Consider the following 24023-nt stretch of genomic DNA (forward strand, 5'->3'; position numbering starts at 1 on the left):
CTGTCTTTCTGGGTTGAGCTAACTCCTCGGCTAGTTAAAAGCTTTCTGTGTCTTTAAAAGGGGGAGGCATCCTGTCAAATGGACTCTAAAGCATAGGCTGAAAGAGCGTGAAGTCCCACCCACTTTCTGTGACGTCGTGCGACCCGGCTCCTGATTGCTCTCCTGCGACGTCAATCGCGGGGCGTGTGTCTTGCTGGGACACAGTGGAGGTCTAACCTTTGGTTTGCGGAGCGGTCGGGTGTATTCTCCGCTGCCCCCACGCCCTCGAGGTCTCCGCCACCCGACCCAGCGGCGGAGCCCGCCCGCGCCAGCAGCAGCACCTCCCGCACCGGATCGCTTCTCGCTGGAGCCGGACCTAGCCCGGCGGCTCCAGTCACTATGGTCAGTGATCTTGGGGAATCGCGAAGGGGGAGCGGACAGGGGGCGCAGTGGGCGGGGTCGCCGCCATGGCAGGAGCACCCGCGGGACAGGGTTTGGGAGCGAGTTTCAGACCCCCACCCGCCCCCGCCGCCTTCCGACCCCCTGAAAAACAAAGTCTGGACGGATGCTGGGGGCCAGGTTGCGCCCCCCTGTCCCCCGTGGACGCGCAGCTGAGGAGGTCCAGCTTGGTCCCGAGTCCCCGCCCCCAGCGTGTCCGCCCCAGGTGGCCCGGGGCGCCGCCCCGACGGCGCTGGGTGGGAACCCTCGACGGGAGCGGGGACAGGGAGGCTGCAGCGCTACGGGTCGCCTCGTCTTAGTTAAGTAGCCCCCCAGTCAGCAGCCCACGGCCCCACCCACCCGAGGGCTCGGCCCCTGCCCCAACCCCACGAGAGGATCTAGGAGTTGCAAGGGGGACCAAGTTGCTTGTCCTGGTGGGCAGCTGGACGGTCTCCATCTTTGGAGTCAGGACCCACGTGGAGAGGCTGCCTCAAGTTGTGAGATGCATGAGTTACTGGTAGGGGAAAAGCAAACACTCGGGAATCCCTGATGGAGAGCCCTGTCTGCGCAGAACGGGGCCAGAGACCCTCTGAGCCAGGCTAACCCTGGTCTTGGGCAGGTGGGGAAACTGAGGCCAGGCAGGGAAGGGCTGGTACTGATTGTGGTGGACCCGGGACTTGAACCCAGACCTCTGGACTCTCAGTTCAGTGCTCTTTGAGTTACATCAGTTCACCTTCCAGGTTGCTGTGGGGTCAGGCATCTTATAGGGGACTGGGTGGGATGGTTGCCTAAGACCCTTCAACCCTGAGCAGGCCCCCCTCTACAGGGAGCCTGTGGAGTGAGGGCTGGGTGGCTTGAGTTGGGTCCACATAGCCCGGGGTTCAAGTCTCGGTTCCACCTCTTGGAAAACAAGGAGGCTTTGGTCGGTCTGCTCTCTCCCTCAGCACGGTTTTACACATCTGTGTGATGGGCTGCTGGGGGACCTTGTGAGATGATTAGCCGGGGCTTTTCCTGTGGCAACAGAGTCCCGGAAATGGGTGTGCATAGATCCCTGGTTCTTCAAGCTTGGCCTCCTCTCACCTATGCCTGGGCAGGAAAATGGGTCATCTCAGCAGGATGCTGCCAGACGGGGGCATGGGTCAAAGCCTGGTCATGGCCTGGCACGATCTGGGTGTGGCTTAGGCAGCCAGTGCACTCAAGCTGGGGATGTCCTGGCCAAGCCAGCCTACTGCTGGGGCATGGCTGGGGGCCTCTGGGGCATCTGGAAGCACCAGCTTCCTGCTTCTACCTGCTGCCCAAGGGTTTACCTGGTAGTGCTGCTTCTGGAAGGCAGCCCAGATGTTTCTGCATCACTCACCAGGGAGTGGTTGGGCTGGGGTAATGATCGGCTTAGCCACCTGGAGCTGGAGACTGGCATGCCCTCTGGCCACCACTCAGCAGCTGAGAGCACAGCAGAGGCCATAGCTGCTCTCTGTGCCATGCAGTGAGGCTGCTCACTCTGCCCCCATCTGCCCTGACTTGGGAGACCGGAAGTTAGAGGGAAGATGGGGTCCAAAGCCCTCAGCCCTCACTCGAGGCTTGGGTGCCTTGGAGATGGATATAGTGGTTAATCCACTAAAATAGGACGTCTGTCTGGGAATCACGGGGGTGGAAGCCATGCAGGGTCTGTTTCCTTCCCTTCACATGGCATTTATTGAGCCACCTAGGGCATATGGTGGCTCTGTGCTTCATGGTGGGTTTTTATGTTGAGCCTGCATGGTGTGGATGGTGGTGAGTGAGTGTGTGTCTGTGTGTGTGTGTGTGTGTGTGGTGGACAGAAGAAATATCCTTGGAAAATACAGCATATCCTTTGCTTTCCTGTTTCTACATCACTGGGCTAAGCTTGAGGAAGGGCCCCCATGGAAGACACAAAGCCTCTTGGAAGGCAGGGGTGAGACAAGGACCAGGCCTCTGGCAGAGACTGCAAATAGCACAGGGTCTCGTGCACTCAAGGTGCATTTCATGTTTGGTGAATGAATGAGTCAGACATAAGCAGGAAAACCACAGAATCCTATTGGGCTTTGTTCTGTCATTTGTCAAACAGGCCTCCAGTGGGCACCTTTGTCAGGCCTGTGCTGGGCACTGTGACAGATGAGAGAGACAAGGTGCCTGCCCGCTCTGGGAGCTCACTGCCTGCTGGCCAAGACAGCTGGACACAAGCAGTGTCTGAGCTATAGGTCATGCCTAAGAGACCTAAGGACTTTGGAACACAGTGAGAAGTCAGTATGCTCTGAGGGAGTAGGGGTGTCAGAAGGTTTTGCAGAGGAGGTCTTTGGAGCTGGGTTGAAGGATGTACACGAGTGTTCAAGAGGATTTGGGAAGGGTACATTCCTACTGGGGGTGCGGCGTGAAGGGACAGTGGGCTATCAGGCCTTGAAGGATGGTCAAGAATGGGGGATTTTGGCAAGGGTAAACAGCCTCTGAAGATGCAAGGAGATTAAGGGAGGCAGGGAAATTGAGTCTAGAAAATTTGGTGGGGTCAGGATGGTCTGTGCAGAGCCTCACTGCTGTGCTGTGGGGTTTGGGTTTTATTCCACCAATGAGGGGGAAACCATAACATATTTTTGACAAGTAGGAGGTGGCTGACTTGGATGCTCTCTCTGACAGTGAAGTGGACACAGGGTTGAAGGGAGCCAGGCTGGAGCCAGAGCCCAGCTAATCCCATGCATGCATCCGCCCATTCATTCACACAGTGTGAGCTTCCTGGGCTGCCTTAAAGTACCACAAACTGCAGTGTAGAGCAACAGAAATGGATTCTTACGGTGCCAGAGGCTGGAAGCTCAAGACCAAGATGGCAGCAGGGCCACGCTCCCTCTGAAGGTGCTAGGAAGGTTCTGTTCCAGGCCCCGCTCCAACCTCCTTGGCTTGTGGCTGCCGAACTCTTACCTTCATGTGGCGTGCTTCCTGTGTATGGGTCTGTGTCCCAGGTTTCTCTTTCTGTAAGGACACCAGTCAGATTGGATGGGGGCCACCCTACTCCAGAATGACCTCATCTCAGCTCATTACAGCTGCAATGACCCTATTTCCAAATAAAACCACATTCTGAGGTACCGAGGATTAGGAATTCTGCATAAGAATTTGTGGAAGGGGGACACAGTTCAACCTGTAACACTCTATACATTTCTGGAGCATGGCTCTGTGCCAGGCACTGAGGAGGCAAAGTCCCTGCCCTCATGGAATTGACATTCCAGTGGAGGGAGCCAGGCAGCATGCAGGTAAGCAGGTGAGCCTGTCAGATCGTGCCCTGAAGAAATAAAGGTGAGAGGGATGCGGATGGGAATGGGAAGGTCTCTCTGAGGAGGTGACGCCACCTGCATCTTGGGAAAGGCAGAGGAAGAATTCAGGTTGAAGGAGCAGTTGTGCAAACGCCCTGAGGTGAGAATGGGTGTGTCTTGTGAAGGAACAGAGAGGGTCGCTTGGGGTCAGACCTGGGAGGTCTTTGTATTAAAGGTTGAGTCTTGGCCTCAGTGAGGGAGGACATTGGAGGGCGTGGAGGAAGGGTGTGCCCTTGCTGGCTAAGCAGCTTGTGGAGAAAGGGCTGGGATGGGGGCAGGAGTGGAAGCCAGGAGGTCATTGGTCAGATGTCAGTGCAGCCTCCCTGGAGGGAGATGATGGCAGCTTGGGCCAACAGGGAAGTCAGGGAGAGAGGAGTGGAGGAGTGCTTCTGTCTGGGCGTGAGCTCTGCTTGGATGGAGGAGCATTCTGGGGAGCTGGAGAAGCCTGCAGGGGGTGGAGGGGCGAGGTGGGCAGGAGAGCAGTCAGACTTCCGAGCGGCAGGTGGCCATGGAGTCAGAGCTCTAGGGAGAGGAAGATCTGAGGGTCTGTTGGGAGGATGCTGTATGTGTCCAGGCATGTTATAAGAGGGAAGGCCAGGGCCCAGGTCAGGGTCTTTGCAAGGCCAGCCAATAACTGACCCAGGGGGTCAAGCCTCAGGGCAGGGTCTTCTCACTTTTCTTAGTGGAGCAGCAGAGAAGGGACATGTAGCAGGCTGAGCAGTGGTCCCAATGATGTCCACGTCCTAATCCCCACAACCTGTGACTATGTTACCATGGCGAGAGGGACTTGGCAGATGGGATTCAATGAAGGATCCTGAGTTCTCCAGGTAGACACAATGACGTAATCACAGGGTCCTTATGAGAGCGAGGCAGAGTGATGTGGGTGGGGTGGGGGCGCAGCGGGTGTGTGAGCCAGGAAACCCGGGAGCCTCTAGAAACAGAAGACGAGAAAACAGATGCTCCTCTGGAGCCCGTGGAAGGAGCGCGGCCCTGTCGCTTGTCATCTTGCTTGAGGCCAGCAGCACTCCTCTGTCAGATCATAGATGTGTGTTATCTCAAGACACTGCTCATTTGTTACAGCAGTCACAGGAAACACACAGGGCACTTGGCCGTCCTACATCCATGGCTTCCCAACATTTATCATCGCTCACCTCGTGAATACAACACCTCTGAGGCCGGGCACTCATGCCTGTAATCCAGCATTTTGCAAGGCCAAGGTCGGGGAATCGCTTGAGCCCAGGAGTTTGAGACCAGCCTGGGCAACACAGTGAGATCCCATCTCAAAAACAAAAACAAAAAGACATTGAGCACTGCATGCATACCTATGTCACGTGTCATACCCCGGAGCACACATGTAAAGGGGCATTTCCTTCCAGCCCCGGGAGCAGTCCACGGTGCTGGGCCCATGGCTGCGGGCTGCTCCAGGAGTCCTCGGGTTATGCAGGCATGTTGCCGGTCTATACAGAGGCTTGGGAGGCTAACTGACTTAACCAGCAAAACCAGAGGAACGTGGGGACTCGTACTTTCCCTAAATTTGGAGGTGGGGCTCGGTACATGGATGAGGGATGGGGTTATCGGGGCAGGCTCTCCCGCATCATGGTGGGAGTTTTATACGCCAGCTCTTTAGTCTCGGCCAGTGCTCCAGGGATGTAGGAGGAAGGACCAGCGGGCAGATGTAGTGCTGGCTCCCAGCAGAGACTCAAAGCCAGTCTGAACACTAAGCCCACGTCCTAGCGCTTTCTGCTAGTTCCCAGGGTTACTGGAGAAAAACAGTGATTAAAGATCATCCTTTTCTCACTTTGAAATGTATTCCTCCACACAAGCTGCTAAATCTGTTTCCAAGCCACTGTGCTATCTGACTTAATTAATTAGCATCTATTTGCAAACCAGCAATTAAAGGGCTAAAGTCCTTTTAGGTGGCCTAATTAGGTCTGACAGGACATTGTCAGATGTGGCCTGTCCTTTCTCCATAACATCCTAGAAATGTTCAGTCACGGTTTATAAAGCAACTAACAAATGAGAGTCAGCCAGGGCAAGCATCATGCCTGATTATGGGCTAGTAAATTGAGGGTGTTCTTCGGGTTCTCCCAGGAGCTTGAGGCTCTAGTCTTGCCAGGGGTGTGGCCAGGGCCCTGCTAGGGGGGCATGACAGGGGACCAACTTGGGTCATTCCAGAGATGCCATGTGGGGACTTGAAGGGCCAAAGTGAGAATCCACTTGCCTCCAGGTTCCCCAGTAAGCACACCTGGGACCACTGGGATGCTGGAGCTAGCCTAAAGTTCTATCACCGGCGGATGGAGGTAGCCCACCTGCAAGACATTCGTCAGCAGGGGCAGCTTTACATAGTGTGGAGTAAAGGAAAAGAAAACCTCCGGAATATCTATAGACCAACATTACACCAACTTCAAAGGCATGCACACTTACAAGTCTGTATTTTTTAAAGGACAGGTATATTTCATTTATATGAGGTACCTAGAATAGTCACATTCATTAGGGCCAGAAAAGTAGAAAGGTGGTCTCCAGAGACTGGGGGCAAGCAGATGGGGAGTGAGTATTTAATGAGTAGAGATTCATCATAAGGACATGCATGAGAAAAGTGGGTACGGGAGTTTCAGTGGGAAGATGAGAATTCTGGGGATGACGGTGGCGATCGTTGCTCTGTTGCATGAAGGTACTTAATGCCACTGAACTGTGTACTTAAAAATGGTTAAAATCATAAGTTTTAGGTTATGTATGTTTTACTGTAATAATAAACAAATACATCTAGAAAGACATGCTGTAGAGAATCCCTATAGAGGCGTGGGGGGATGGAGGAATGGAAATAGGGATGAGGGATGAAGGGGACAATGAAAAAAGACCCTCCTGAGGCTGGTGCCCACAGTGTGTCCTGAGGGTGTGTGAACTCAGCTCTTAACAGCTGAGAGGGCTCTGACCTGCTATGTGGTTTATTTTTATTTTTATTTTTTTGAGATGAAGCCTCCTTTTGTCACCCAGGCTGCAGTGGCCTGGTCACGGCTCACTGCAACCCCTGCCTCTCGGGTTCAAGTGATTCTCCTGCCTCAGTCCCCAAATAGCTGAGATTACAGGCACCCACCACCACGCCTGGCTCAATTTTGTATTTTTAGTAGTGACGGGGTTTCACTATGTTGGGCAGGCTGGTCTGGAACTCCTGACCTCAGGTGATCTGCCCGCCTCGGCCTCCCAAAGTGCTGAGATTACAGATATGAGCCACCGCGCCTGGCCCTAACTTGGCTCTTTTTAAAGAGCTTAAGTAGATTTGTCAAAAATGCAAAGTTTATATTTATAGAGCAAACGGAAACCTAACTCGGCTTTCCTGGTATAGGTGCCACCCCCGTTCCTAATCCACCTTGAAATATTCCTCATTTTAACTGCTGATGGCAGTTTTCTGCATTGAAGTACTTATCTCTGCATGTTGAAGACTAATTCCTTAAATCCTCTCACTCCTCCGTTGATTGCCTCCTCCCACACTGCAGAGTAAACGCAGCTAATTTTGCCCTCCTTCCGCCATTTTGGTTTTGGTTTTGGGCCGTCTAAGCAAAGCATATCAAATATAGTTGTTCTGCTTTTTGATCATGATTTAAAAAGACCCAAGCCATCATTTGAAGTCAGCAGTCTGTAAAAACAACAAGGCTTTTATACAGTATAAACGCAGTGTTAGGTAAATAATGGGACTTTGCAGTGAAGTCAGCGTGCGTGAGTGGGGACGGGAGGAGCAGAGCGGGAGCACCTGTTGTTTGTCCTCTTACCATCCACGCCAGGCAGCAGAGGTGGAGCTTTCGTTCTGAAACGTATGGATCCTATGAACATTTGCTGTATTAGCATGCGGTATGAGTGCCAAATGAATTGTACAGCTAGCAACTGTTATGGTGCTAGTAATGTCAATCTTTCATGATTTAGAACAGACCAAAGCATGTTAACTTTTTATAAATTTGCCTTTGAAGTCAATAAATCTGGCTTGGTTTAAGTTAAAAGAAAAGACACAAATGAAAATGGAATGATGTTAAGCTCCGAGTCAGAGGCCTGCCCACTCCTGAGAAGAGAGACTAGCAAAGTAGAAGGGAGTTCAAGGTATGCTAGAGGCTTTCTCCTTGGCGCAATCAGAAGGCTTGAAGGAGGTAGAAAAGCAAGTCATTTTCCTTTCGGATATCACTGATGTATTTTACCGCCATGTCTGGACGTTGCCTGTGAATAGTCTCTTGTTCCACCTGTGATGAGCATCTCTCAGGGTAGAAAACACTGTTGTGGACACTGAGCCCCCAAGATCAGGAGTAGGATGAAGAACTTTGCTGGGCGAGGCCTCAGGGGCAGGAGGTCGGGACCTGGCCTGTTGGGAAGAAGGCCCTAGGTGCCCTGTGTGGAATGTTCCTTTGTGTTTAGCAGCCTTGGTCCTTTCAGAGCTCCTGGACTCTGTGCCCTGCCTGCCTGGCAGTTTGGCATGGTAGAATTTCCATGGGCTTCAGAGTCAGATAGATCTGCCTAAAATTACTTCTTAGCACAGGGCACCTGACCTTGTCAGTAGAATGGGTATAATGATACCATCTCAGGAGGTGGTTGTGAGATGATGGGGACATGTCAGCCTCTCTCCCCAAGCCTGGAACATAGTATGTGCACAATAACGGCACCTGTTATCACTCCAAACCCCTTGGGCTTAGGGTAGCAGCAGATCACCCAGTCATCTTCCATGTGTTGACTTTCAGCCTCATGCTTGCAGGATGGCTGCTGAGACGTTGCATCTGCATTAATGGCAGGAAAGGGTAGAACACTCCATCTCTGTTCCTTTTATCCAAAACCAAAAGCTTCCCCAGAAATCCCCAGTGGATTTTTGGTCCAGCTGGCCAACCCCAGCTACCTGGCTGTCCATAGCTGCAAGGGAGGCTGGGAAATGGGAAAGAGGCAGGATCGTTGTGACTTTCCCAGGCATTTTTATCGTGTCGTGGGATCCCATTCGCGGGGAGGAACGGGACCCGGCTGATAGGACAACAGCCCTCAGCACCTGCCCCTTGTGGTTGTTCGTTTCTTCCTGATGGTTTTCCTGTTGCTTTGCCAGCCTGTGCTATGATGTCAGGGCAGAAGGAAGGAAGGAGCCTGGAGCAGGATTAATTTTGCAAAGGATAGGTAGAGAACGAAAGCTTCTAGAAGCAAAATCCAGAATCCCTTCTCCCCACCCCCCAAGTGTTTGCATGCTGTTTACTCTTTAGGAAACATTCTTCATCCTGTTCTTTAAAACAATCATCCTCTATTTTTAAGCTTTCTCCTGGGAAGTTTCCCTGAATCCCCTTGCCTGGGGGAGCTTGTGTTTGGTGCCACCAGAAAGGGAGAAAAGGAATAAAGTATAAATTCAAGGGAGAGCCTGAGCCTGACTCAGATGAGGTGGGGAGAGCTGGGAGGCTTCCTGGAGGAGGTAGCTTATCCCCTTCTCTGTGCCAGGACCTGGGTGAATGGAAGATGGCAGACAGTATGACAAGCTGTCATCTAGACCCCCTAAAAACACCCCTGCCCAGTCCCAGCTTCTCCCCTGACCTGTTACTGGACACAGGCTCAGGGCCAGATGGAAGTTCACAGTCTGTCCCATGTGGAGACAGGGGCAACAAAAGTCATTTAAGCCTCGTTGTCTAATCTCATGGGCCAGCTTTCTGCTTCCGTGTGCTGTGTTTTGGAAAAAGCTAATCATCAAAAACCCGGAGATTTCTCCAAGTGGAGAAAGGGGTTTGTAGTATCAGAGGGCTCCTCTCTGAGCAGGATGGTATTGGGTTGAGGTCATTATCTGGTCAGTGATGAGGCTGAGAGGCTGCCAGGAAAGGCCACTGTGGCCAGAGGTGTGACATGAAAAAGGCCAGTTACAACTAAATGTAAAAAATGATGGTGATAAATGGATGGAAAACTAGATTTCTATTTACAAAAATCCCAATGAACAGTGACCATCCGCAGCGCTCTATTGCATAAAAATGGTCTCTCCGGGTCGTGTGCAGGAGCCAGCCTCACTTCTTTTAAGCTGCAAACTAAAGTGGCTTTAACACCATTTTTCTCACAGTATGTTTACGCTGCAATCAAAGCAGCTCTGGGCGGGTTGGAGGCAGAGATGCATCTCCTGCCTGTTTGAACCCTGCTGACAAGATAGTACAATGCGGAGACAGGGCCCACGGGGAGCCGGCTGCTAGAACGAGGTGTCTCCTAAAGTTTCCTTCACGCTAAAGCTTCCTTCTGCAGTTGCCTCCTCCCTGCCCTCTGATTTCTTCCTGGGTCTGGAGAGACCCTGCCTGTAGGAGGCTTGCTTTTCTGGGTTGAAATTAACCTTAGACCCAGAGCTGGGCTGTAGTATGAACTTTTGCCGGTAGGTGGTGCATGAAGATGCTCTCCCACCCTAGGCTCCGTGAACTCAGATCGCTGACACCTTCCCTGGGGTCTCCATGAACCAGTGCCACAGAGTTGCAGCCTCTTCTGGTGACCTTATCATCCCCTATCTTTATTGTTTTTCCCTGTAGATGGTGAGCCTTGGAGCTGGGGGAAGCCAGGTGTTCTTCCTTCATTTTTCCACCATGTGACACAGTGCTTGGCACAGGATGGATGTTCAGGAACTGTGGGATGGATAAAAGAATGAATGAATGCATGAATGCGAGAGGACAGACGAAGGGAGACAAAGGGCCTTATCCTCCAGCATGAAGGTTCATTAGGTTTGAGGTACACATTGTGTGAAATGAATCAGGTTTCAAGTAACAAGATGAGTTTCCTCATAACCAGGGCTACCTTTTCACAACGGCCCCAACCTATGCTGGAAACTAGCCCTGTCCTGGAAACGTGGTGATCCCAGCAGGCGTCTAGGGTGCTGCTAACATGCTCCCAGCATGGGAAGGTGGGACGATCTCATTCAGTTTCTGTAACCTGCAGTTCAGAGGCCACCAGCTTGCAGAGTCCCATTGGTTGCTTTTGAAATTGTCACAGCATTTCTTCCTTCCCTGTCTTTTAGAGTGAAACATCTTTCAACCTAATATCAGAAAAATGTGACATTCTATCCATTCTTCGGGACCATCCTGAAAACAGGATTTACCGGAGGAAAATCCAGGTGAGGCAGAGGTCAGGGAGAAGAGCATCCTAAACTAAACAGGCTGGGGTTGGGAGCGTAAAGGCAATGCCTCTTTGAAGGCCAGTAGTTTGAGCTGGGTTCCTGGGTGAATGCAAGGACTCCTAGGATCTTTTGATGTTGGACATTTGCCTTGGCAAAAAAGGAGTTTTCATTTAAAAGTTTAGTGCTATCCTAATGTTTTATTTATCCACGGAGACTTCACTACAACTCTGTGAGGTAAGTACTTTCATGACTCCCATTTTATAGCTGAGGAAACTGAGGCACAGAAATTAAGTGGTGGCCATGTAGCTCATGAGTGGCTAAGCTGGGATTTAAACCCAGGCAGCCGAGTCTCATAAGCCAATTCATAACTGCTGTGCTGGAAGACCTGTTGGAGGGAAAGTTCACTCCAGTGGGGTTAAAGGGATTTGTGGGCGGGCTGTAGGGATGGCTCATGGAGCACTGACTCCTGGGTGGCAGGAGGAGGTGGGTGCCTGCTCCATCTCGCTGGCATCAGGCCCTGGCTGCTCTCTGCACTCTGCAGACCTCCTCTCACTGTAGGACAGGCTTGCTCCGGCACTGGCTCCACAGCCTCTTTCCTTCGAGTTCTTCTCAGACATGCGGCACCATTGCTGGGCCCCATTAATTATCCTCAGAGACTCTGATGGGTCCAGCTTGGGTCAGGTGTCCATCGACAGCCAAGGGTAGCGGTGTGGGCATCATGTGGTTGGGACGCTGCTGCAGGGGCACCTCCAGGGCAGGATCTGGGCTCTGCAGCCTGCCGACTCTCATGTACCCCAGACCCCTCCTGGAAGATGAGCCAGGGACTCCAGAGAGTGCCTGCCTGCCCGCTGCCAGATGCCCTCAGGTGGGCCCAAGTCAGCTCTGAGCCTTCTCATGGCTATGGGGGGAAACAGGAACTCCCAGACCTCTTGAAAATCATCCTCTGCTGTCGAAACACTGCTTATAGTCCCATGAGGCAGAAAAGGGTATTGCAGGCCAGTTCAGCGGGACCCCTACTTATTGCTAGAGGCAGAGCTGGAGCCCACCCTTCCTGCCCCCGCTCACAATGCAACCCCCACCCCCACTTCTGCCAGCTGCCAATCCTCAGTGCTGCTCCCCTAGGAAGCCTTCTCCAACTTTCAAAATCCAGTGCAATGCCAGTGCCCCATGGCACCCAGCTGGGCACTCCTTCTGTCCTCACATTGCCACTGTCTAATCATCCATCTTCTTGCCTGGGCTGTTGGCTGCCTGGAGGGAGGGACGGACACACAGGACAATGTGGTGTATTTTTATCTCAGGGGGATGAACGAGGGTGGGAGGCTGATGGGACAGCAGCCTGCAGGGCAGGAGCAGGCATTTCCTGGGAGAGATGGGGCACGTGGCCAGTCCCAGCACCCAAACCACACAGAGCCATGGCTGCTGCAAATGCCCACATTTCTTTCTGTCCCCTCAGGAACTCAGCAAAAGGTTCACCGCCATCCGCAAGACCAAAGGGGATGGGAACTGCTTCTACAGGGCCCTGGGCTATTCCTACCTGGAGTCCCTGCTGGGGAAGAGCAGGGAGATCGTCAAGTGAGTGCCGGGGCCTCCTGGGCTCTGAGGCTGTGTTCCCTGTGCTGCGTTGGCCCCAGGTCTCTTGGAGGTTCCCAGAGAGTGAGCTGAAGGGCTGCCTGACAAAGGCATTTGATGTTGGGGGCGCCCAGCTGCCCGCTGCGGTGGAGGTGGGGGCGGCCAAGGGCAGAGGATGGAATCTGTGACCTTCCAGGCACTTTCCAGCCTTCTGTTTCAGCCACTGGCCTGGGTCAGTCCAGGTGAGTTACAGGGAGTAGGTACTTTGTGACCCGCTCTGAAAAGAAAAGAGAACACACACAAAAGAACCTTTGCCCCAGTGTTCTACATAATTCCCGCTGACCTTGGTTTGGTGTGTGTGTGACCCAGGCATTCAGCTGGCCTGGTGTGGCCCTGAGGTTCATGCTGGCCAAGGTCTGTGTCCAGAGCGGCCCCTATCCTCTCGCCTAGTTCAGGGCTTCTCACACCTGAATGCTTGGACAAAGCCCCTGATTCTCTAGTCTATAGCAAGAAAAAGAAACAAAGATGAACAAGGCCTGAGTCCTTTGGCTAGGACCTGAATTCCAGCTCAGTGGGAGCGGGCAGAGCTGGGACTGCTTTTCTCAGCGGCTCCCAGGGGACACTGATGCTGCTGGGCCTCAGGCCACGCTCTCAGGAGCAAGGAGCTAAGGAACCCACCCGGCTCTTAACCTTTGGGGGTCTCACAGCCCTTAGAGGCTTTGGTGAGGGCCACGGGCTCTCCTCGTCTGAGACCCGCACCCACATGCCCTCTGGAAACAGTACAGGGTGCTGTGGGTCACAGAGCACTTCTTTGGCTAAGGCAGGTTTCTCAACAGCAGCTCCCAAGTCATGACAGTCCAGACTATCTCCAGACACTGCCAAGAAGCTCCTTTCGGGGGAAAGAGTCGACCCTATGAGGTTGAGAACTACTAGGTTAAGGCCATAATTTCCTGTTCAAAATACACATGATCTCAAAGAGGGTAGAAGCTGACCCATCTGCTCCTTGACTGAACGGTTCAGGTTTCCCCAGCGACAGACTGGCAGAGCCCCTTTTGATGGAGAGTTAGCTATTTCAAGCCATTTCCCTCCCCAACTTTCTCACAGCCCTATGGGAACCAACACAGCACAGTGCAGGGATTATGACCCCACCTTTATTTTCCCCATCACCCGTGTCCCCTAGAGTTGTGCCATGCAGCAGCCCGGGTCTCTGAGGTCAGACCTCACTTTCTCGCTTACTTGCTGTGTGACCTTGGGCAAGTGACTTGACCTCTCTGACCCTCAGTTTTCATGCCTGTGGAAGGTGAACATGATAACCCACTTCAAGGTGCTGTTGTGAGGACTCAGTGGGTGATGCTGGCCAAGCCCAGCCCCTGCATCTCTCTCTGCTCCAGCCCACGTGCTCTGTTCACCTTTACTCCATCCTGTCTCCCCGCTCCAGTCAGCACACACAGGGTGCCACGCTCGGACCCTGCTCTAGACTGTGGGGATAATGCAGTGAACAAGAGAGGTGAAAATCCCTGCCTCGTGGGGCTTGTGTCCTAATGGGAGAAGATGGACGGTACCTGAGTATCATGTTTGAGGTGTCAGACGGCAATAAATATTATGGGAAAAATCAGGCAGGAAAGAGGCGGAGAGTGCAAGGTCTGGGGTTGGCATCTTCAAGTAAGGTTGGAGAGGTAAGGGCAGCAGGGTACACAGGGCCTCAGACCTTTCTAAGGACCTTGGCTTTCAGCCTGAAGGACATGGCAGCCACCGAAGGATTGTACAGCGTGGGGGACCGGCCCTGCTGGCTGCTCGGAGGCTGGGACATAGCCGGGGGATGTGGCCAGGGAGAGATCAGAGGAGAGATGGCTGTGGCATGAGCAGGTGGATGCAGCGGGCATAGCAAGAAGTGGCCAGGTCTAGATACCCGTGGAGGTGGCGAAGACAGGATTTGTGCCTGACTTGCATATTGGACATGGCAGAGTCAAGGATGACTCCCAGGAGTTTGGCCTGAGAGTTAGCAGGATCGAGAAGTTGTTTGCTGCAAGGGAGGGCAGAGGAGGATCAGGAGCTCTGTTTTGGCGATGCTAAGTCTGAAATGTCTGGGAGCCATGGAGTGGGGGTGTCTGGTGGGCAGTGGATGTCCGAGGCTGGTGCTCAGTGGGCAGGCCGGGGCACACAGGTGATAAGTCAAACCTCAAGGCTCTGTGAGACCATCGGCACTTTTACAATGTTTTTAAAAACATTTTCTTTCTCTCTTTCTTTTTTCTTAAGAGATGGATCTTGCTATGTTGCCTAGGCTGGCCTCGAACTCTTGGGCACAGGTGGTACTCCCTCCCCAGCCTGCATCTTCTTATACAAAAACCAAGACCATGTCACTCCCAGGCTTGAACTATGCCCCTGCCTCTAAGAGCAGTGGAAGCCCTGACATCAAAGCCCTCCACACCAGGCCCCTGCCCCTCCTGCCCCATTGCCTGCCCACCCTGAGTTCCAGGCACAGGAACCCACTTATCCTACACACACTAGAGCTTGCGGATGCCTGACCGGATGCCTGACATGCTGCCTGACGCTGCTCTGGGCCCAGGCAGCCCTGCTTCTGACCCGGCTGTGGATTCCTTGGCCCCAGGCAGGTCGCTTCACTCCTCTGTAGCTCCTTTCCCTGGTTGAGTGGTGGTCATAGCCCTGTCCTGGGCATTAAGTGATTGACTCGTGAGTACTTGCAACACTGACCGACATGTTCTGTGCTCGCTCTTACCGTCGGCGTCATGCATCCTCCGCAACCCGCCGTCTATGTGTGTGCAGTGAGCCCAGAGCCACCCAGGCAGACTCCCGTTCTCTGCTCAGTGCTGCTGCAGGGCTGGGGCAAGTGTGATGCAGCAGTATGCTTGCTTGCCCCAGCCCTGGAGCTCGCATCCTTGCTCCAGAAGTATGCAAAGTACTTCTGTGTGCCAGAGGCTTGGAGAACACGCTCTTCCTTAGAGGGGAGCCACTGTGATTAGCCAGTCTTACAGATGAGCCAAAGGAGCCTCGTAGAGGTCAAATGACTTGGCAGAGGTCCCACATAGGCTTGTGTGTAGCCCTGGCCTGTCTGAACTTGCCCTCTGAGCCCCAGTGCCGTCCTTCCCCTCATCCCTGCCTTGCCTCCCCGGGGTGTGTGTCCTGGTCTGGGGGCTTGCCCCCTTCTGACAGGGCCCATGCACTGCTTCTCTCTGCATCCCCAGTGCCTGGCACAGAGGGGCCCGCAAGTCACTGTTAAGGAATGAATGTGGAATGAGGCAGAGGTTCAGGGGTGGGAGTGGGGACAGGAGAGCTGGGAGCAGAGCAGTGCACTTCATGGCCATGCAGGGACAGAGTGACCAGAAGAGGGCGCAGGCCCTTGGAGCGACCCTGGTGGACTGCAGCTGGCTGCTTCCTGGAGCTGCTTCCAGTGTTCTGGCTATGGGCCACCTAGGCTGCTGCTGCTGAAGACAGAACAGGGGGTGGTGATGAGGGTGGCTCCTGAGCGAGATGCGTCAGCCAGCACCGACCTTCAGATCCTTGTCCTGGCCCAGAGGGGAAACCTAGGCAGGTCCTGCCACAGTGGAGGCCTCGTCCTCTTGGGCAGCCCTCTGCTCACCCTCGGCACCCCCACAATCGAGGTGTCATCGCTATCCACATTTGCTCCAAAGGGGAGCCTGTGGCCAGAAGCCACAGGGGGACTTGACAGGTCTGGAGGGGACTGCCGCTAGAAGCCAGCACAGGCTCCTTCCCTCCAGTTCAGGCACCTCAGCCTGAAATAGGACAATTTAGTCTTGGCCCAGGCAGGACTCAGATATGCCAGGACCAGCCAGGGGCAGGCGGCCTCTAGGCAAAAACACTCCTGAAGTAGGAGACCTGCTTCCTGTCCACACACACTACCTTCTCCCTGCTCACATCCCCCGTCCTCCTACAAGGCACCAGGCCTTCCAGGAGCACAGCAGCTTCTGAGGTGGCCCAGGCCTCTGTATTCCCTTGTGAAACCTTCTGCCTCCTGGGTCCTGTCAGAGCCTGGTCCTTTTGCCCAGGGAATGGGCGCACGGCTGGAGAACTAAGTGTGGCCTTAGTGTTCTGCGCCTGCCAGCCGGTCACCCAGGGCCACTCACCTGGTCTTTGTGGGAGGCAGCCCTTCCTCCATACCTCATTGCTGCCACTAAACTCGTAGTGTCCTGAAGCCAGGGCCAGGCCTGGGTTTCTTGTCATGCCCCCCGAGGGCACCAGGACAGGTCCCAGAAAGGGGCTGTGCCATGGCAGGGGGCCTGCAGTGGGTGCAGAGAGGAACCACCCAGCATGCACAGAGCAAGGGCCTGTGGAGCAGATCCCCAAGGGGGAGTCGGTGCTGGCAGATGCTTGACAGCCAGCTCTGGGCGTTCGGGAGGCCTGGTATGTGATTGCTGTGGTGTCAGTATTCAATACTGTCATGACTGAGTCAAGCTGCCCTCATGAGGTCACTGAGTAGGAAGTTGGAGAAGATGCAGAAACCCACGTGCCCTAGTCCATATTGTCTTTCTACCATGCACACACAACGCACCTCAGTCACTGGGGCCTGGCAGTGCTGGGGTGATGTTCACGGGGCATGGCTTGTGTGTTGGGGGTGGGGCGGGAAGTTCTGCGATTGAGAGCTGAGGTTGGTGGGTGCAGTGGGTTGAGAGGGGGGCGCACAGTTGCCAATCACAGCATACTTGCTGTTTCCCTGTAAGCACCCAGTCTAACCCCCTGCAGGTTCAAAGAACGTGTACTGCAGACTCCAAATGACCTTCTGGCTGCTGGCTTTGAGGAGCACAAGTTCAGAAATTTCTTTAATGCTGTGAGTTCACCTGGTCCCTCCTTCCACGTGTGGCAGAGCAGGCAGGAACGGGCACTGGCTGGAGCCCCCGAACAACCCACAGCTCTGCTCCTCCTGGCTGGGGAAGGACAGAGGGCTGCTTCCTGCTTGGGGGGGGTGTGGGCACAGGGAGCCCAAGGCCCTGCCCTCCCTCTGGGAGAAGGCACGTCCTTCACCCTGTTCCATCTCCACCCCGTGCCTCCCGATCCAATTAGTGAAGGGGCGGGGATTGAGGACTCTCAGATCCTTGCCCAGTGTGCACCTGAGAATCCAAACCCAGGTAGTGATGGGGGGAGACCCAACTGCTGCTCCCTAGACGTGCCTCTGGGCTGGTGTACAAACTACCAAGTCTGGCTAACCCTGAGTTACTTAGCTTAGGCAGAATCTCAGACTGATTTTCGACCTCAACCTGAGAATCTACAAATCAAAGTGCTCATGAGTGCTTTGCCGGGAGGGAGGACACATAGGGAGAGCGCAGATGGAGGGCCACGGCTTGCTTGGGCCTCCCTGGCTGAGGGCTGGGTGGACGTAGTTTTACAGCGTGGTGGAACTGGTAGAGAAGGACAGCTCGGTGTCCAGCCTGCTGAAGGTGTTCAACGACCAGAGCACCTCGGACCACATTGTGCAATTCCTGCGCCTGCTCACATCAGCCTTCATCAAGAACCGAGCAGATTTCTTCCGGCACTTCATTGATGAGGAGATGGACATCAAAGACTTCTGCACTCATGTAGGTGCTTGGGGTCTCAGCCCCAACCCTGGGCTCTGCTCCTGGCCCTCTCCTGCAGACTTCAGCACCCCATCCCTAGCCAGGGGATCTGGCACTTCCCCTCCCTAGAGATTTCCCATCTGAAAAATAAGAGATTTGGATTGGCCTGTTTACAAAACCCCAGTCACAGTCTAAGAGTCGCATTTGCTAGACGTGTTTATGATGCATGATATTTTAAAATTGGGCAGTTTTCATATGAAGGTTTGGATTTCTGTTGGAAAATCAGACGAACTAGCCCCCAGGTCCTTGCTCTTGCAGGGCAGTGTCAGCAGGCACCAAGCGATATACCCTGCTTGCCTGCCTCCTCCATCGTCTCTGCAGCACCTGGACTTGCTCACTCATTCACCAGCCTGGCCTCTGTAAACACTTAAGCTTTAAAGTCATCCCTCTGTGACAGGGTGCCTTTTATTTCTAAGATTATTTGATGCCCAACCTGAAAAATTTCTGCCCCACCTTTCCAGATCCCTCTAAAGTAGTGGCCTGCTCTCAGGTATAACTACAAGGTCTAGAATTGAAAAGATCTAGGTTTGCTTCTTGCAATTGTGGCAATTTCTAGCTATCCTGCCTCTCAGTGAAGTTGTTTCCTGTGTGACATGAGACTATCCATACCCAACTCATGGGATGTTTTGAAGGTGACGTCCCAGCAGAGGCTGTGACCATGACCCTGAGAGCCAGAGTTGAACGCACTTCTCCTCTGCCAGGCCTCCCTCCTAAGCTGGCTTGTTTTCATTTTGGCCCCTGCAGGAAGTGGAGCCCATGGCCACGGAGTGTGACCACATCCAGATCACCGCGCTGTCCCAGGCCCTGAGCATCGCCCTGCAGGTGGAGTACGTGGACGAGATGGATACCGCCCTGAACCACCACGTGTTCCCTGAGGGCGCCACCCCTTCAGTTTACCTGCTCTATAAAACATCCCACTACAACATCCTTTACACAGCTGATACACACTGATTAATTTTAGGCCATGCAGTGGAACCTGTCACCTAATGGGACTGCATTCTGAATGGAACATTCTGACTTTTCCATTTTTTAAGCGATTTAGACTGTAACAAGACGATGTGCAGCCTTTTGGGCAAAACCCTTGTGAATGAGGCCTACCCATTATGGACTGTGGTAACTTGGTGGCATTTTTAGTATTTATTTTGATGGAGGATCAAATGCTTTCTAACTGGGCCCTTGGCTATGCACCCCAGTTCCCTGTGAGGCCTGGGTGAGTCACCTGCCCTCTCTGGACTCGTTCTTCAACTGGAAGAGGTTCCTGCCTATGTAGACCTTCCATTGTAGAAAAACGGGGTCTCTGGTTTCTCTTTACCAGGGGCAGTGCCTCTCTGCAGCGGAGGAAAAGCTCAAGGTTAGCTGTCTTAACTCAAGTGACTTACCAGGTCTGCAGAGTCCAGTCCAGTCATTTGTTGGCTCTGGCACATGGCCTAATGAGGTCAACTTGAATGTGAGGGCTGTGATTGGCTTCAAACTTTCATGATGGATGTGTTTTCCTATCCCTAACTTAAGGAGAAAAAAAGACCTTCTTTTTTTGCCAAAGTCCAGAAAGGGGTCTTTAGCCTTCAGCAGGAGCTCAAATTATTGGGGCCCCTCTACTTCTCTCAGGGCCAGAACTGCCTGACTTCTGGTGGACGAGCCCTTCAGGGTTCTGCTGTCAGCCCCACCTGGACAGAGGCTTAGAAGACTAGGGTCTGGACCAGAATCTGTGTATTTTTTGTCTGCAGGAAGCTGCAGCTATCCCATCATCCCCAGCAAATCCTAGGAGTCTGGATACTTCATGGCTAGAGACGTCAGCACGCACAGCCATGGACCCAACTGAGCAGAGCAGATGCTTTGCAGTCTGCCCTTGGCTTCTTTCTTTCTCACTTCTGCTCATTTTATGGGCTGGTGAGAGGGTAGGTGGGAAAGAACAGACAAGCCATATAAGTTGGCAGTGTGGAAGATTTCCACTGTGGAAACTGTCTGGGCATTCTGGCCAGCAGCTTCCTCATTTGGCCACCTGGCCATGCCCCTTAAGCCCCTCACCTTGCTGCCTCAGGACCTTCAAGATTCTGTCCGTGGGTTGGCAGGCAAGACGGCACCAGTGGGGACCCACACCCTGGCTGGGTGGAGGTGCTGCCAGCAACCTCTCTTCCTCTGTAGGAGGAAACGGAAAATGCAGGGTATGGAATTGCCCTCTGGGGTCCTTCCTTAATCAAAGGCCACCTTCTCACAGGTTTCATTCTGCAGGGATTTATTGGAATCTATTGGTGCTGCTGAGTCTGCGGACAACCCGAGTGCACAAGGGCTGGGTAGCAGACTCCTCAGAGTCCTTTTGACACAAATGTCAGATTTGTGTTACTCTTCTGCCTTCATGAAAAGCCGATGTCAGGAGACTTTAGTTCCAAGCAGGGCCCCTGGTTCCCATACTACCTTCAGCTGGAGTTTAGATCCAAAGGCTCTGGCTAAGTCATTGTCACTTTGTCACGGGAATGTAAACTTGACTGTCACCTCTGAATTTGCTCAGTGTCTCACCATGGTCTATGACAAGTACATTGGAAGCGTGGGGTGAACACATGACATGATTTGTGAATAGCATCATCTTTGCCAGACAAGTCTCCAGGGATCCCTGTTTCCCAACTGAAAGGTGTGAACGGACATGTACAGGGCCTGGATGGTGCCTTGGCTGTTCTGAGGGGCTGTAAGGTGGGCTCTGGGCCTTCCAGCCAGGCTCTCAAGCACAGCAGAAGCTCTCACTGGCTGCTATATCTTTGTGGCTTGGGTGGTGGCCTCAGAAGCAGAGCTGTTTGACAGACTGGCTAAAGAAATTCCCTCTGTGAGATCTGCCTGTGCTGTGCTTCTGGATCACAGAGCCCCCCAGAAGCTCACAGAGGCCCTCTTCCCAGGACGGAATCTATTCTGTCACTTCAGAATCAGGACACTCAAGCTCTGGCAGAGGCAGGCCAAGTTAAAAACCATCGGCCAAATCTGAACCATTGCCCTTGTTCCCCCTTCGTTCCCTCTCAGATCTTTGTCTTGAAGGGAAACCACAATGGATGAAAAGACGTGGCAGGCTTTGGCACCTTGTTAAAATCTAGTCATCTGTGACATTACTTTGCTTGTCCACAGCAGCCAGTCACCCTGGCAGTCACACTTCCTGGATAATTCTCCCCCATCACCCCACTGAGCCATCTCTTTCCAGACCAAAAGCTGGAAGGAGAGAGTTGCTTTGACAGCTTGTTTTTACAACTGCATATTTATAATGATACTTTGTCTCCAAAGGAAACTTTATAAATCAATGGGAACAATTAGCAACAGAAAGAGCACAGTCCCTGCTTTTGCCTGGGTTCCTATTATTTATTTATTTATTTTTTTAGATGGAGTGTTGCTCTATCACCAGGCTGGAGTGCAGTGGCACAATCTTGGCTCACTGCAACTTCTGCTTCCTGGGTTCAAGCAATTCTCCTGCCTCAGCCTCCTGAGTAGCTGGGACTACAGACGAGTGCTACCATGTCTGGCTAATTTTTTGTATTTTTAGTAGAGAAGGGGTTTCACCATGTTAGCCAGGATGGTATCAATCTCCTGACCTTGTGATCTGCCCACCTTGGCCTCCCAAAGTGCTGGGATTACAGACATGAGCTACCGTGCCTGGCCAACTAGGTTCCTATTTTAAGCACAAATGAGAGCTCTGGAGCCAGGGTTCAAACCTCAGCATTGCCACTTACTAGCTGTGTGATCTTGGCCAAGTCACTTCACCTCCCAGAGCCCCAATTCCAAAGTTTGTGAAATGGCAACAATACCTATGTATCACTGGATTATTAGTTAAAATGGAATGAAATTCCTTGTGTGAAAACATCTGTAACACCTGACACTCTCATTCTATGGGCTCCACAAAGGGATGCTCCCAACCTGTCCTTCCTGACAGGAAGCACAGGGCACTGCAGATGGGGAAGCATGCCACCTTGGCAGTGACTGTGGCTTCCCAAGCAGGAGGGTCAGGGGAACCATTAGACAGAGTCTAGGAGCCAAACACATCGCCACCCTAAGCAGATACTCAGTGACAATGAGTGGCTTCCAGGGGCCCTAGGCCCTGCAGGATGTGGGGCAAGCCCTACAGCTTCCCTGGGCAGTTGGCAAAAACATTCTCTTAGTATTAAAATGGTTTCTATAACTGCTTTTGTCCTGTCTCCTTAATACTGGGTACCTGGCATGCAGCCAAGAACTCTGCTTTTCCGTGGTGTTCATGTATTGAGTGAATTAGCTGGGGAAGAATCTTCCTTGTTTAATCGTAGATCCAGGATACTCAAGAAGCTTTACCCATTGACTTCACCTCACTAGGTGAGAGCAGCACTGCCTGGAAGGCTGCCCCTATCTTTTAAAGCCTGTCTACTTAGCTCCTCTGCCAAAAAAAGGAAAATAATTTGCTGTTAGGCGGCCAGGGCAGGACATTGACAGTTATCAGGGGATCTATGTCTGGCCTGTGACAAGTGGCTTCACTCCCACGGCTTAGGTGCTGTTAGGGATCTTGAGCCTGCTTATTAACCCACTGACCTCCACTGCATCATTTTGGAGTCTCCCTGGCATCTTCTGACAGCTGTTAGTCAGGAGCTGACCTCACAGACGGGGCACTTTCCCCTCCTATCCAGGTAACTGGTGACACTGGGGGATGGGAGGCCATTCCTTGACAACACTGTTAAGACTGAAGTAGTTTTCTGAACTTGTCCTGAGCCCAGAAAGAAAACACTAATCCTGCCTGTGCCACTTGGCTGCTGTGTGGCCCTGGGCAAGTCTCAATCACTGGGTGTCTATATGCTTAGTACAAAAAAAAGACTATTAAGACTTGGAGCTGGGCATTGTGGCTCACACCTGTAATCTCAGCACTTTGGGAGGCAGAGGCAGGAGGATCACTTGAGGGCAGGAGTTTGAGACCAGCCTAGGCAACTTAGTGAGATCTCATCTTTACACAATAGTAATAATAAATAAAAATCAGCCAGGTGTGGTGGTATGTGCCTGTAGTGCCAGCTACTTCAGAGGCTGAGGCAGGAGGATTGCTTGGGCCCAGGAGTGTGAGGTTGCAGTGAGCTGTAATTGTGCCACTGCACTTCAACCTGGGCAACAGAGCAAGACCCTGTCTCAAAATATATATATATTTCTCAGGACCTTCAATACTAAATGCTAATTCAAGTAGATGAAAGTGCCAACCATGATGCTGAGAGGCTGGCTCTTAAATCTTGGGGTATCTTGGTCTACTTATATATCCTCTTCAATTCCCTAGAATCTCTTGAACTAAACAGCTGTACTGTATTGTGCCCCAATGAATACCTGTTTGGAAGGCAGACAGCTGTGCAGAAATCTGTGCTGCTCCCATGGTTGTGGGAGTTGTGGATACTCACCTACACTGATCCAGAGAAAGCTGGGGCAGCATCAGGAGGTCCCTAGTTCCCTCAATACACATTTACACCGGGCTGACCCAAGCCTTGAGGTCCTCTTCTCCTAAGGAGCGCAGCTAAGGGAACACAGCATGGCAAATGCTATGAAGAGGGTAAGCACAGGACACTAAGGGAGCCCCAGGAGAAGCACTGCTAACCCTTAGAGGCTCGGGACTGGAAGATACATAGGACGGAGAAGGCCAAAAGGCAATGCAGACCGAGGGAAAAGCCTATTTTGTACAAGGCTCAGGACAAGAGAAGGGAAACACGGATCAGTGGGCAGGAGACTGCTCTGTCACAGAGGAGAGGAGTGGAGACAAGGCTGGGGCCAGATCCTGAGGGCCTCACACGCCAGAACCAGTGACTATTACTGTTAGTTCTGTGATGTGAGGGAAGCCTGAAGACAGCAACCTCATTCCTGCCCACCTCCCAGGGAGGCTCAGATAATAGCCAGGACAGAGTGGGAAAAAGATAAGCAGCCATTAGGTGTTGCTCGGGTTAAAGCAGGAACATACACCAAGGACCTGGCAGGATGTACTACAGAGGCCTCAACTCCAGCCTCTTGCTCCATTCACACTGTCCAACCTTGGCCTGCAGCCAGAGGCCTGACACTATTCCTGTTCCTTCAAGGTCTTAGCACTGT

The 24023-nt window shown here is 52.8% G+C and overlaps 1 protein-coding gene across 1 annotated transcript; it reads left to right on the plus strand.

Moving 5' to 3' along the window:
* The first annotated feature begins 178 nt into the window (after positions 1–178).
* On the plus strand, positions 179–22122 carry OTUB2 (OTU deubiquitinase, ubiquitin aldehyde binding 2). The gene is made up of 6 exons (XM_002754251.7): positions 179–381; positions 10717–10812; positions 12269–12387; positions 17104–17188; positions 17739–17933; positions 18717–22122. Exons 1-6 carry the CDS (start codon positions 379–381, stop codon positions 18921–18923), a joined length of 705 nt encoding a protein of 234 aa, XP_002754297.2. The 5' UTR covers positions 179–378; the 3' UTR covers positions 18924–22122.
* Positions 22123–24023: the final 1901 nt, after the last annotated feature.

The sequence above is a fragment of the Callithrix jacchus genome, chromosome 8 (genome assembly GCF_049354715.1).
Source record: "Callithrix jacchus isolate 240 chromosome 8, calJac240_pri, whole genome shotgun sequence".
Taxonomy (NCBI): Eukaryota; Metazoa; Chordata; class Mammalia; order Primates; family Cebidae; genus Callithrix; species Callithrix jacchus.

Bases quoted from the DNA above. Each gene is read 5' to 3' on its own strand.
- OTUB2 (XM_002754251.7), top strand. The intron at 10,813-12,268 runs GTGAGGCAGAGG...CTGTCCCCTCAG, and splicing joins TTTACCGGAGGAAAATCCAG to GAACTCAGCAAAAGGTTCAC. The intron at 12,388-17,103 runs GTGAGTGCCGGG...AACCCCCTGCAG, and splicing joins AAGAGCAGGGAGATCGTCAA to GTTCAAAGAACGTGTACTGC.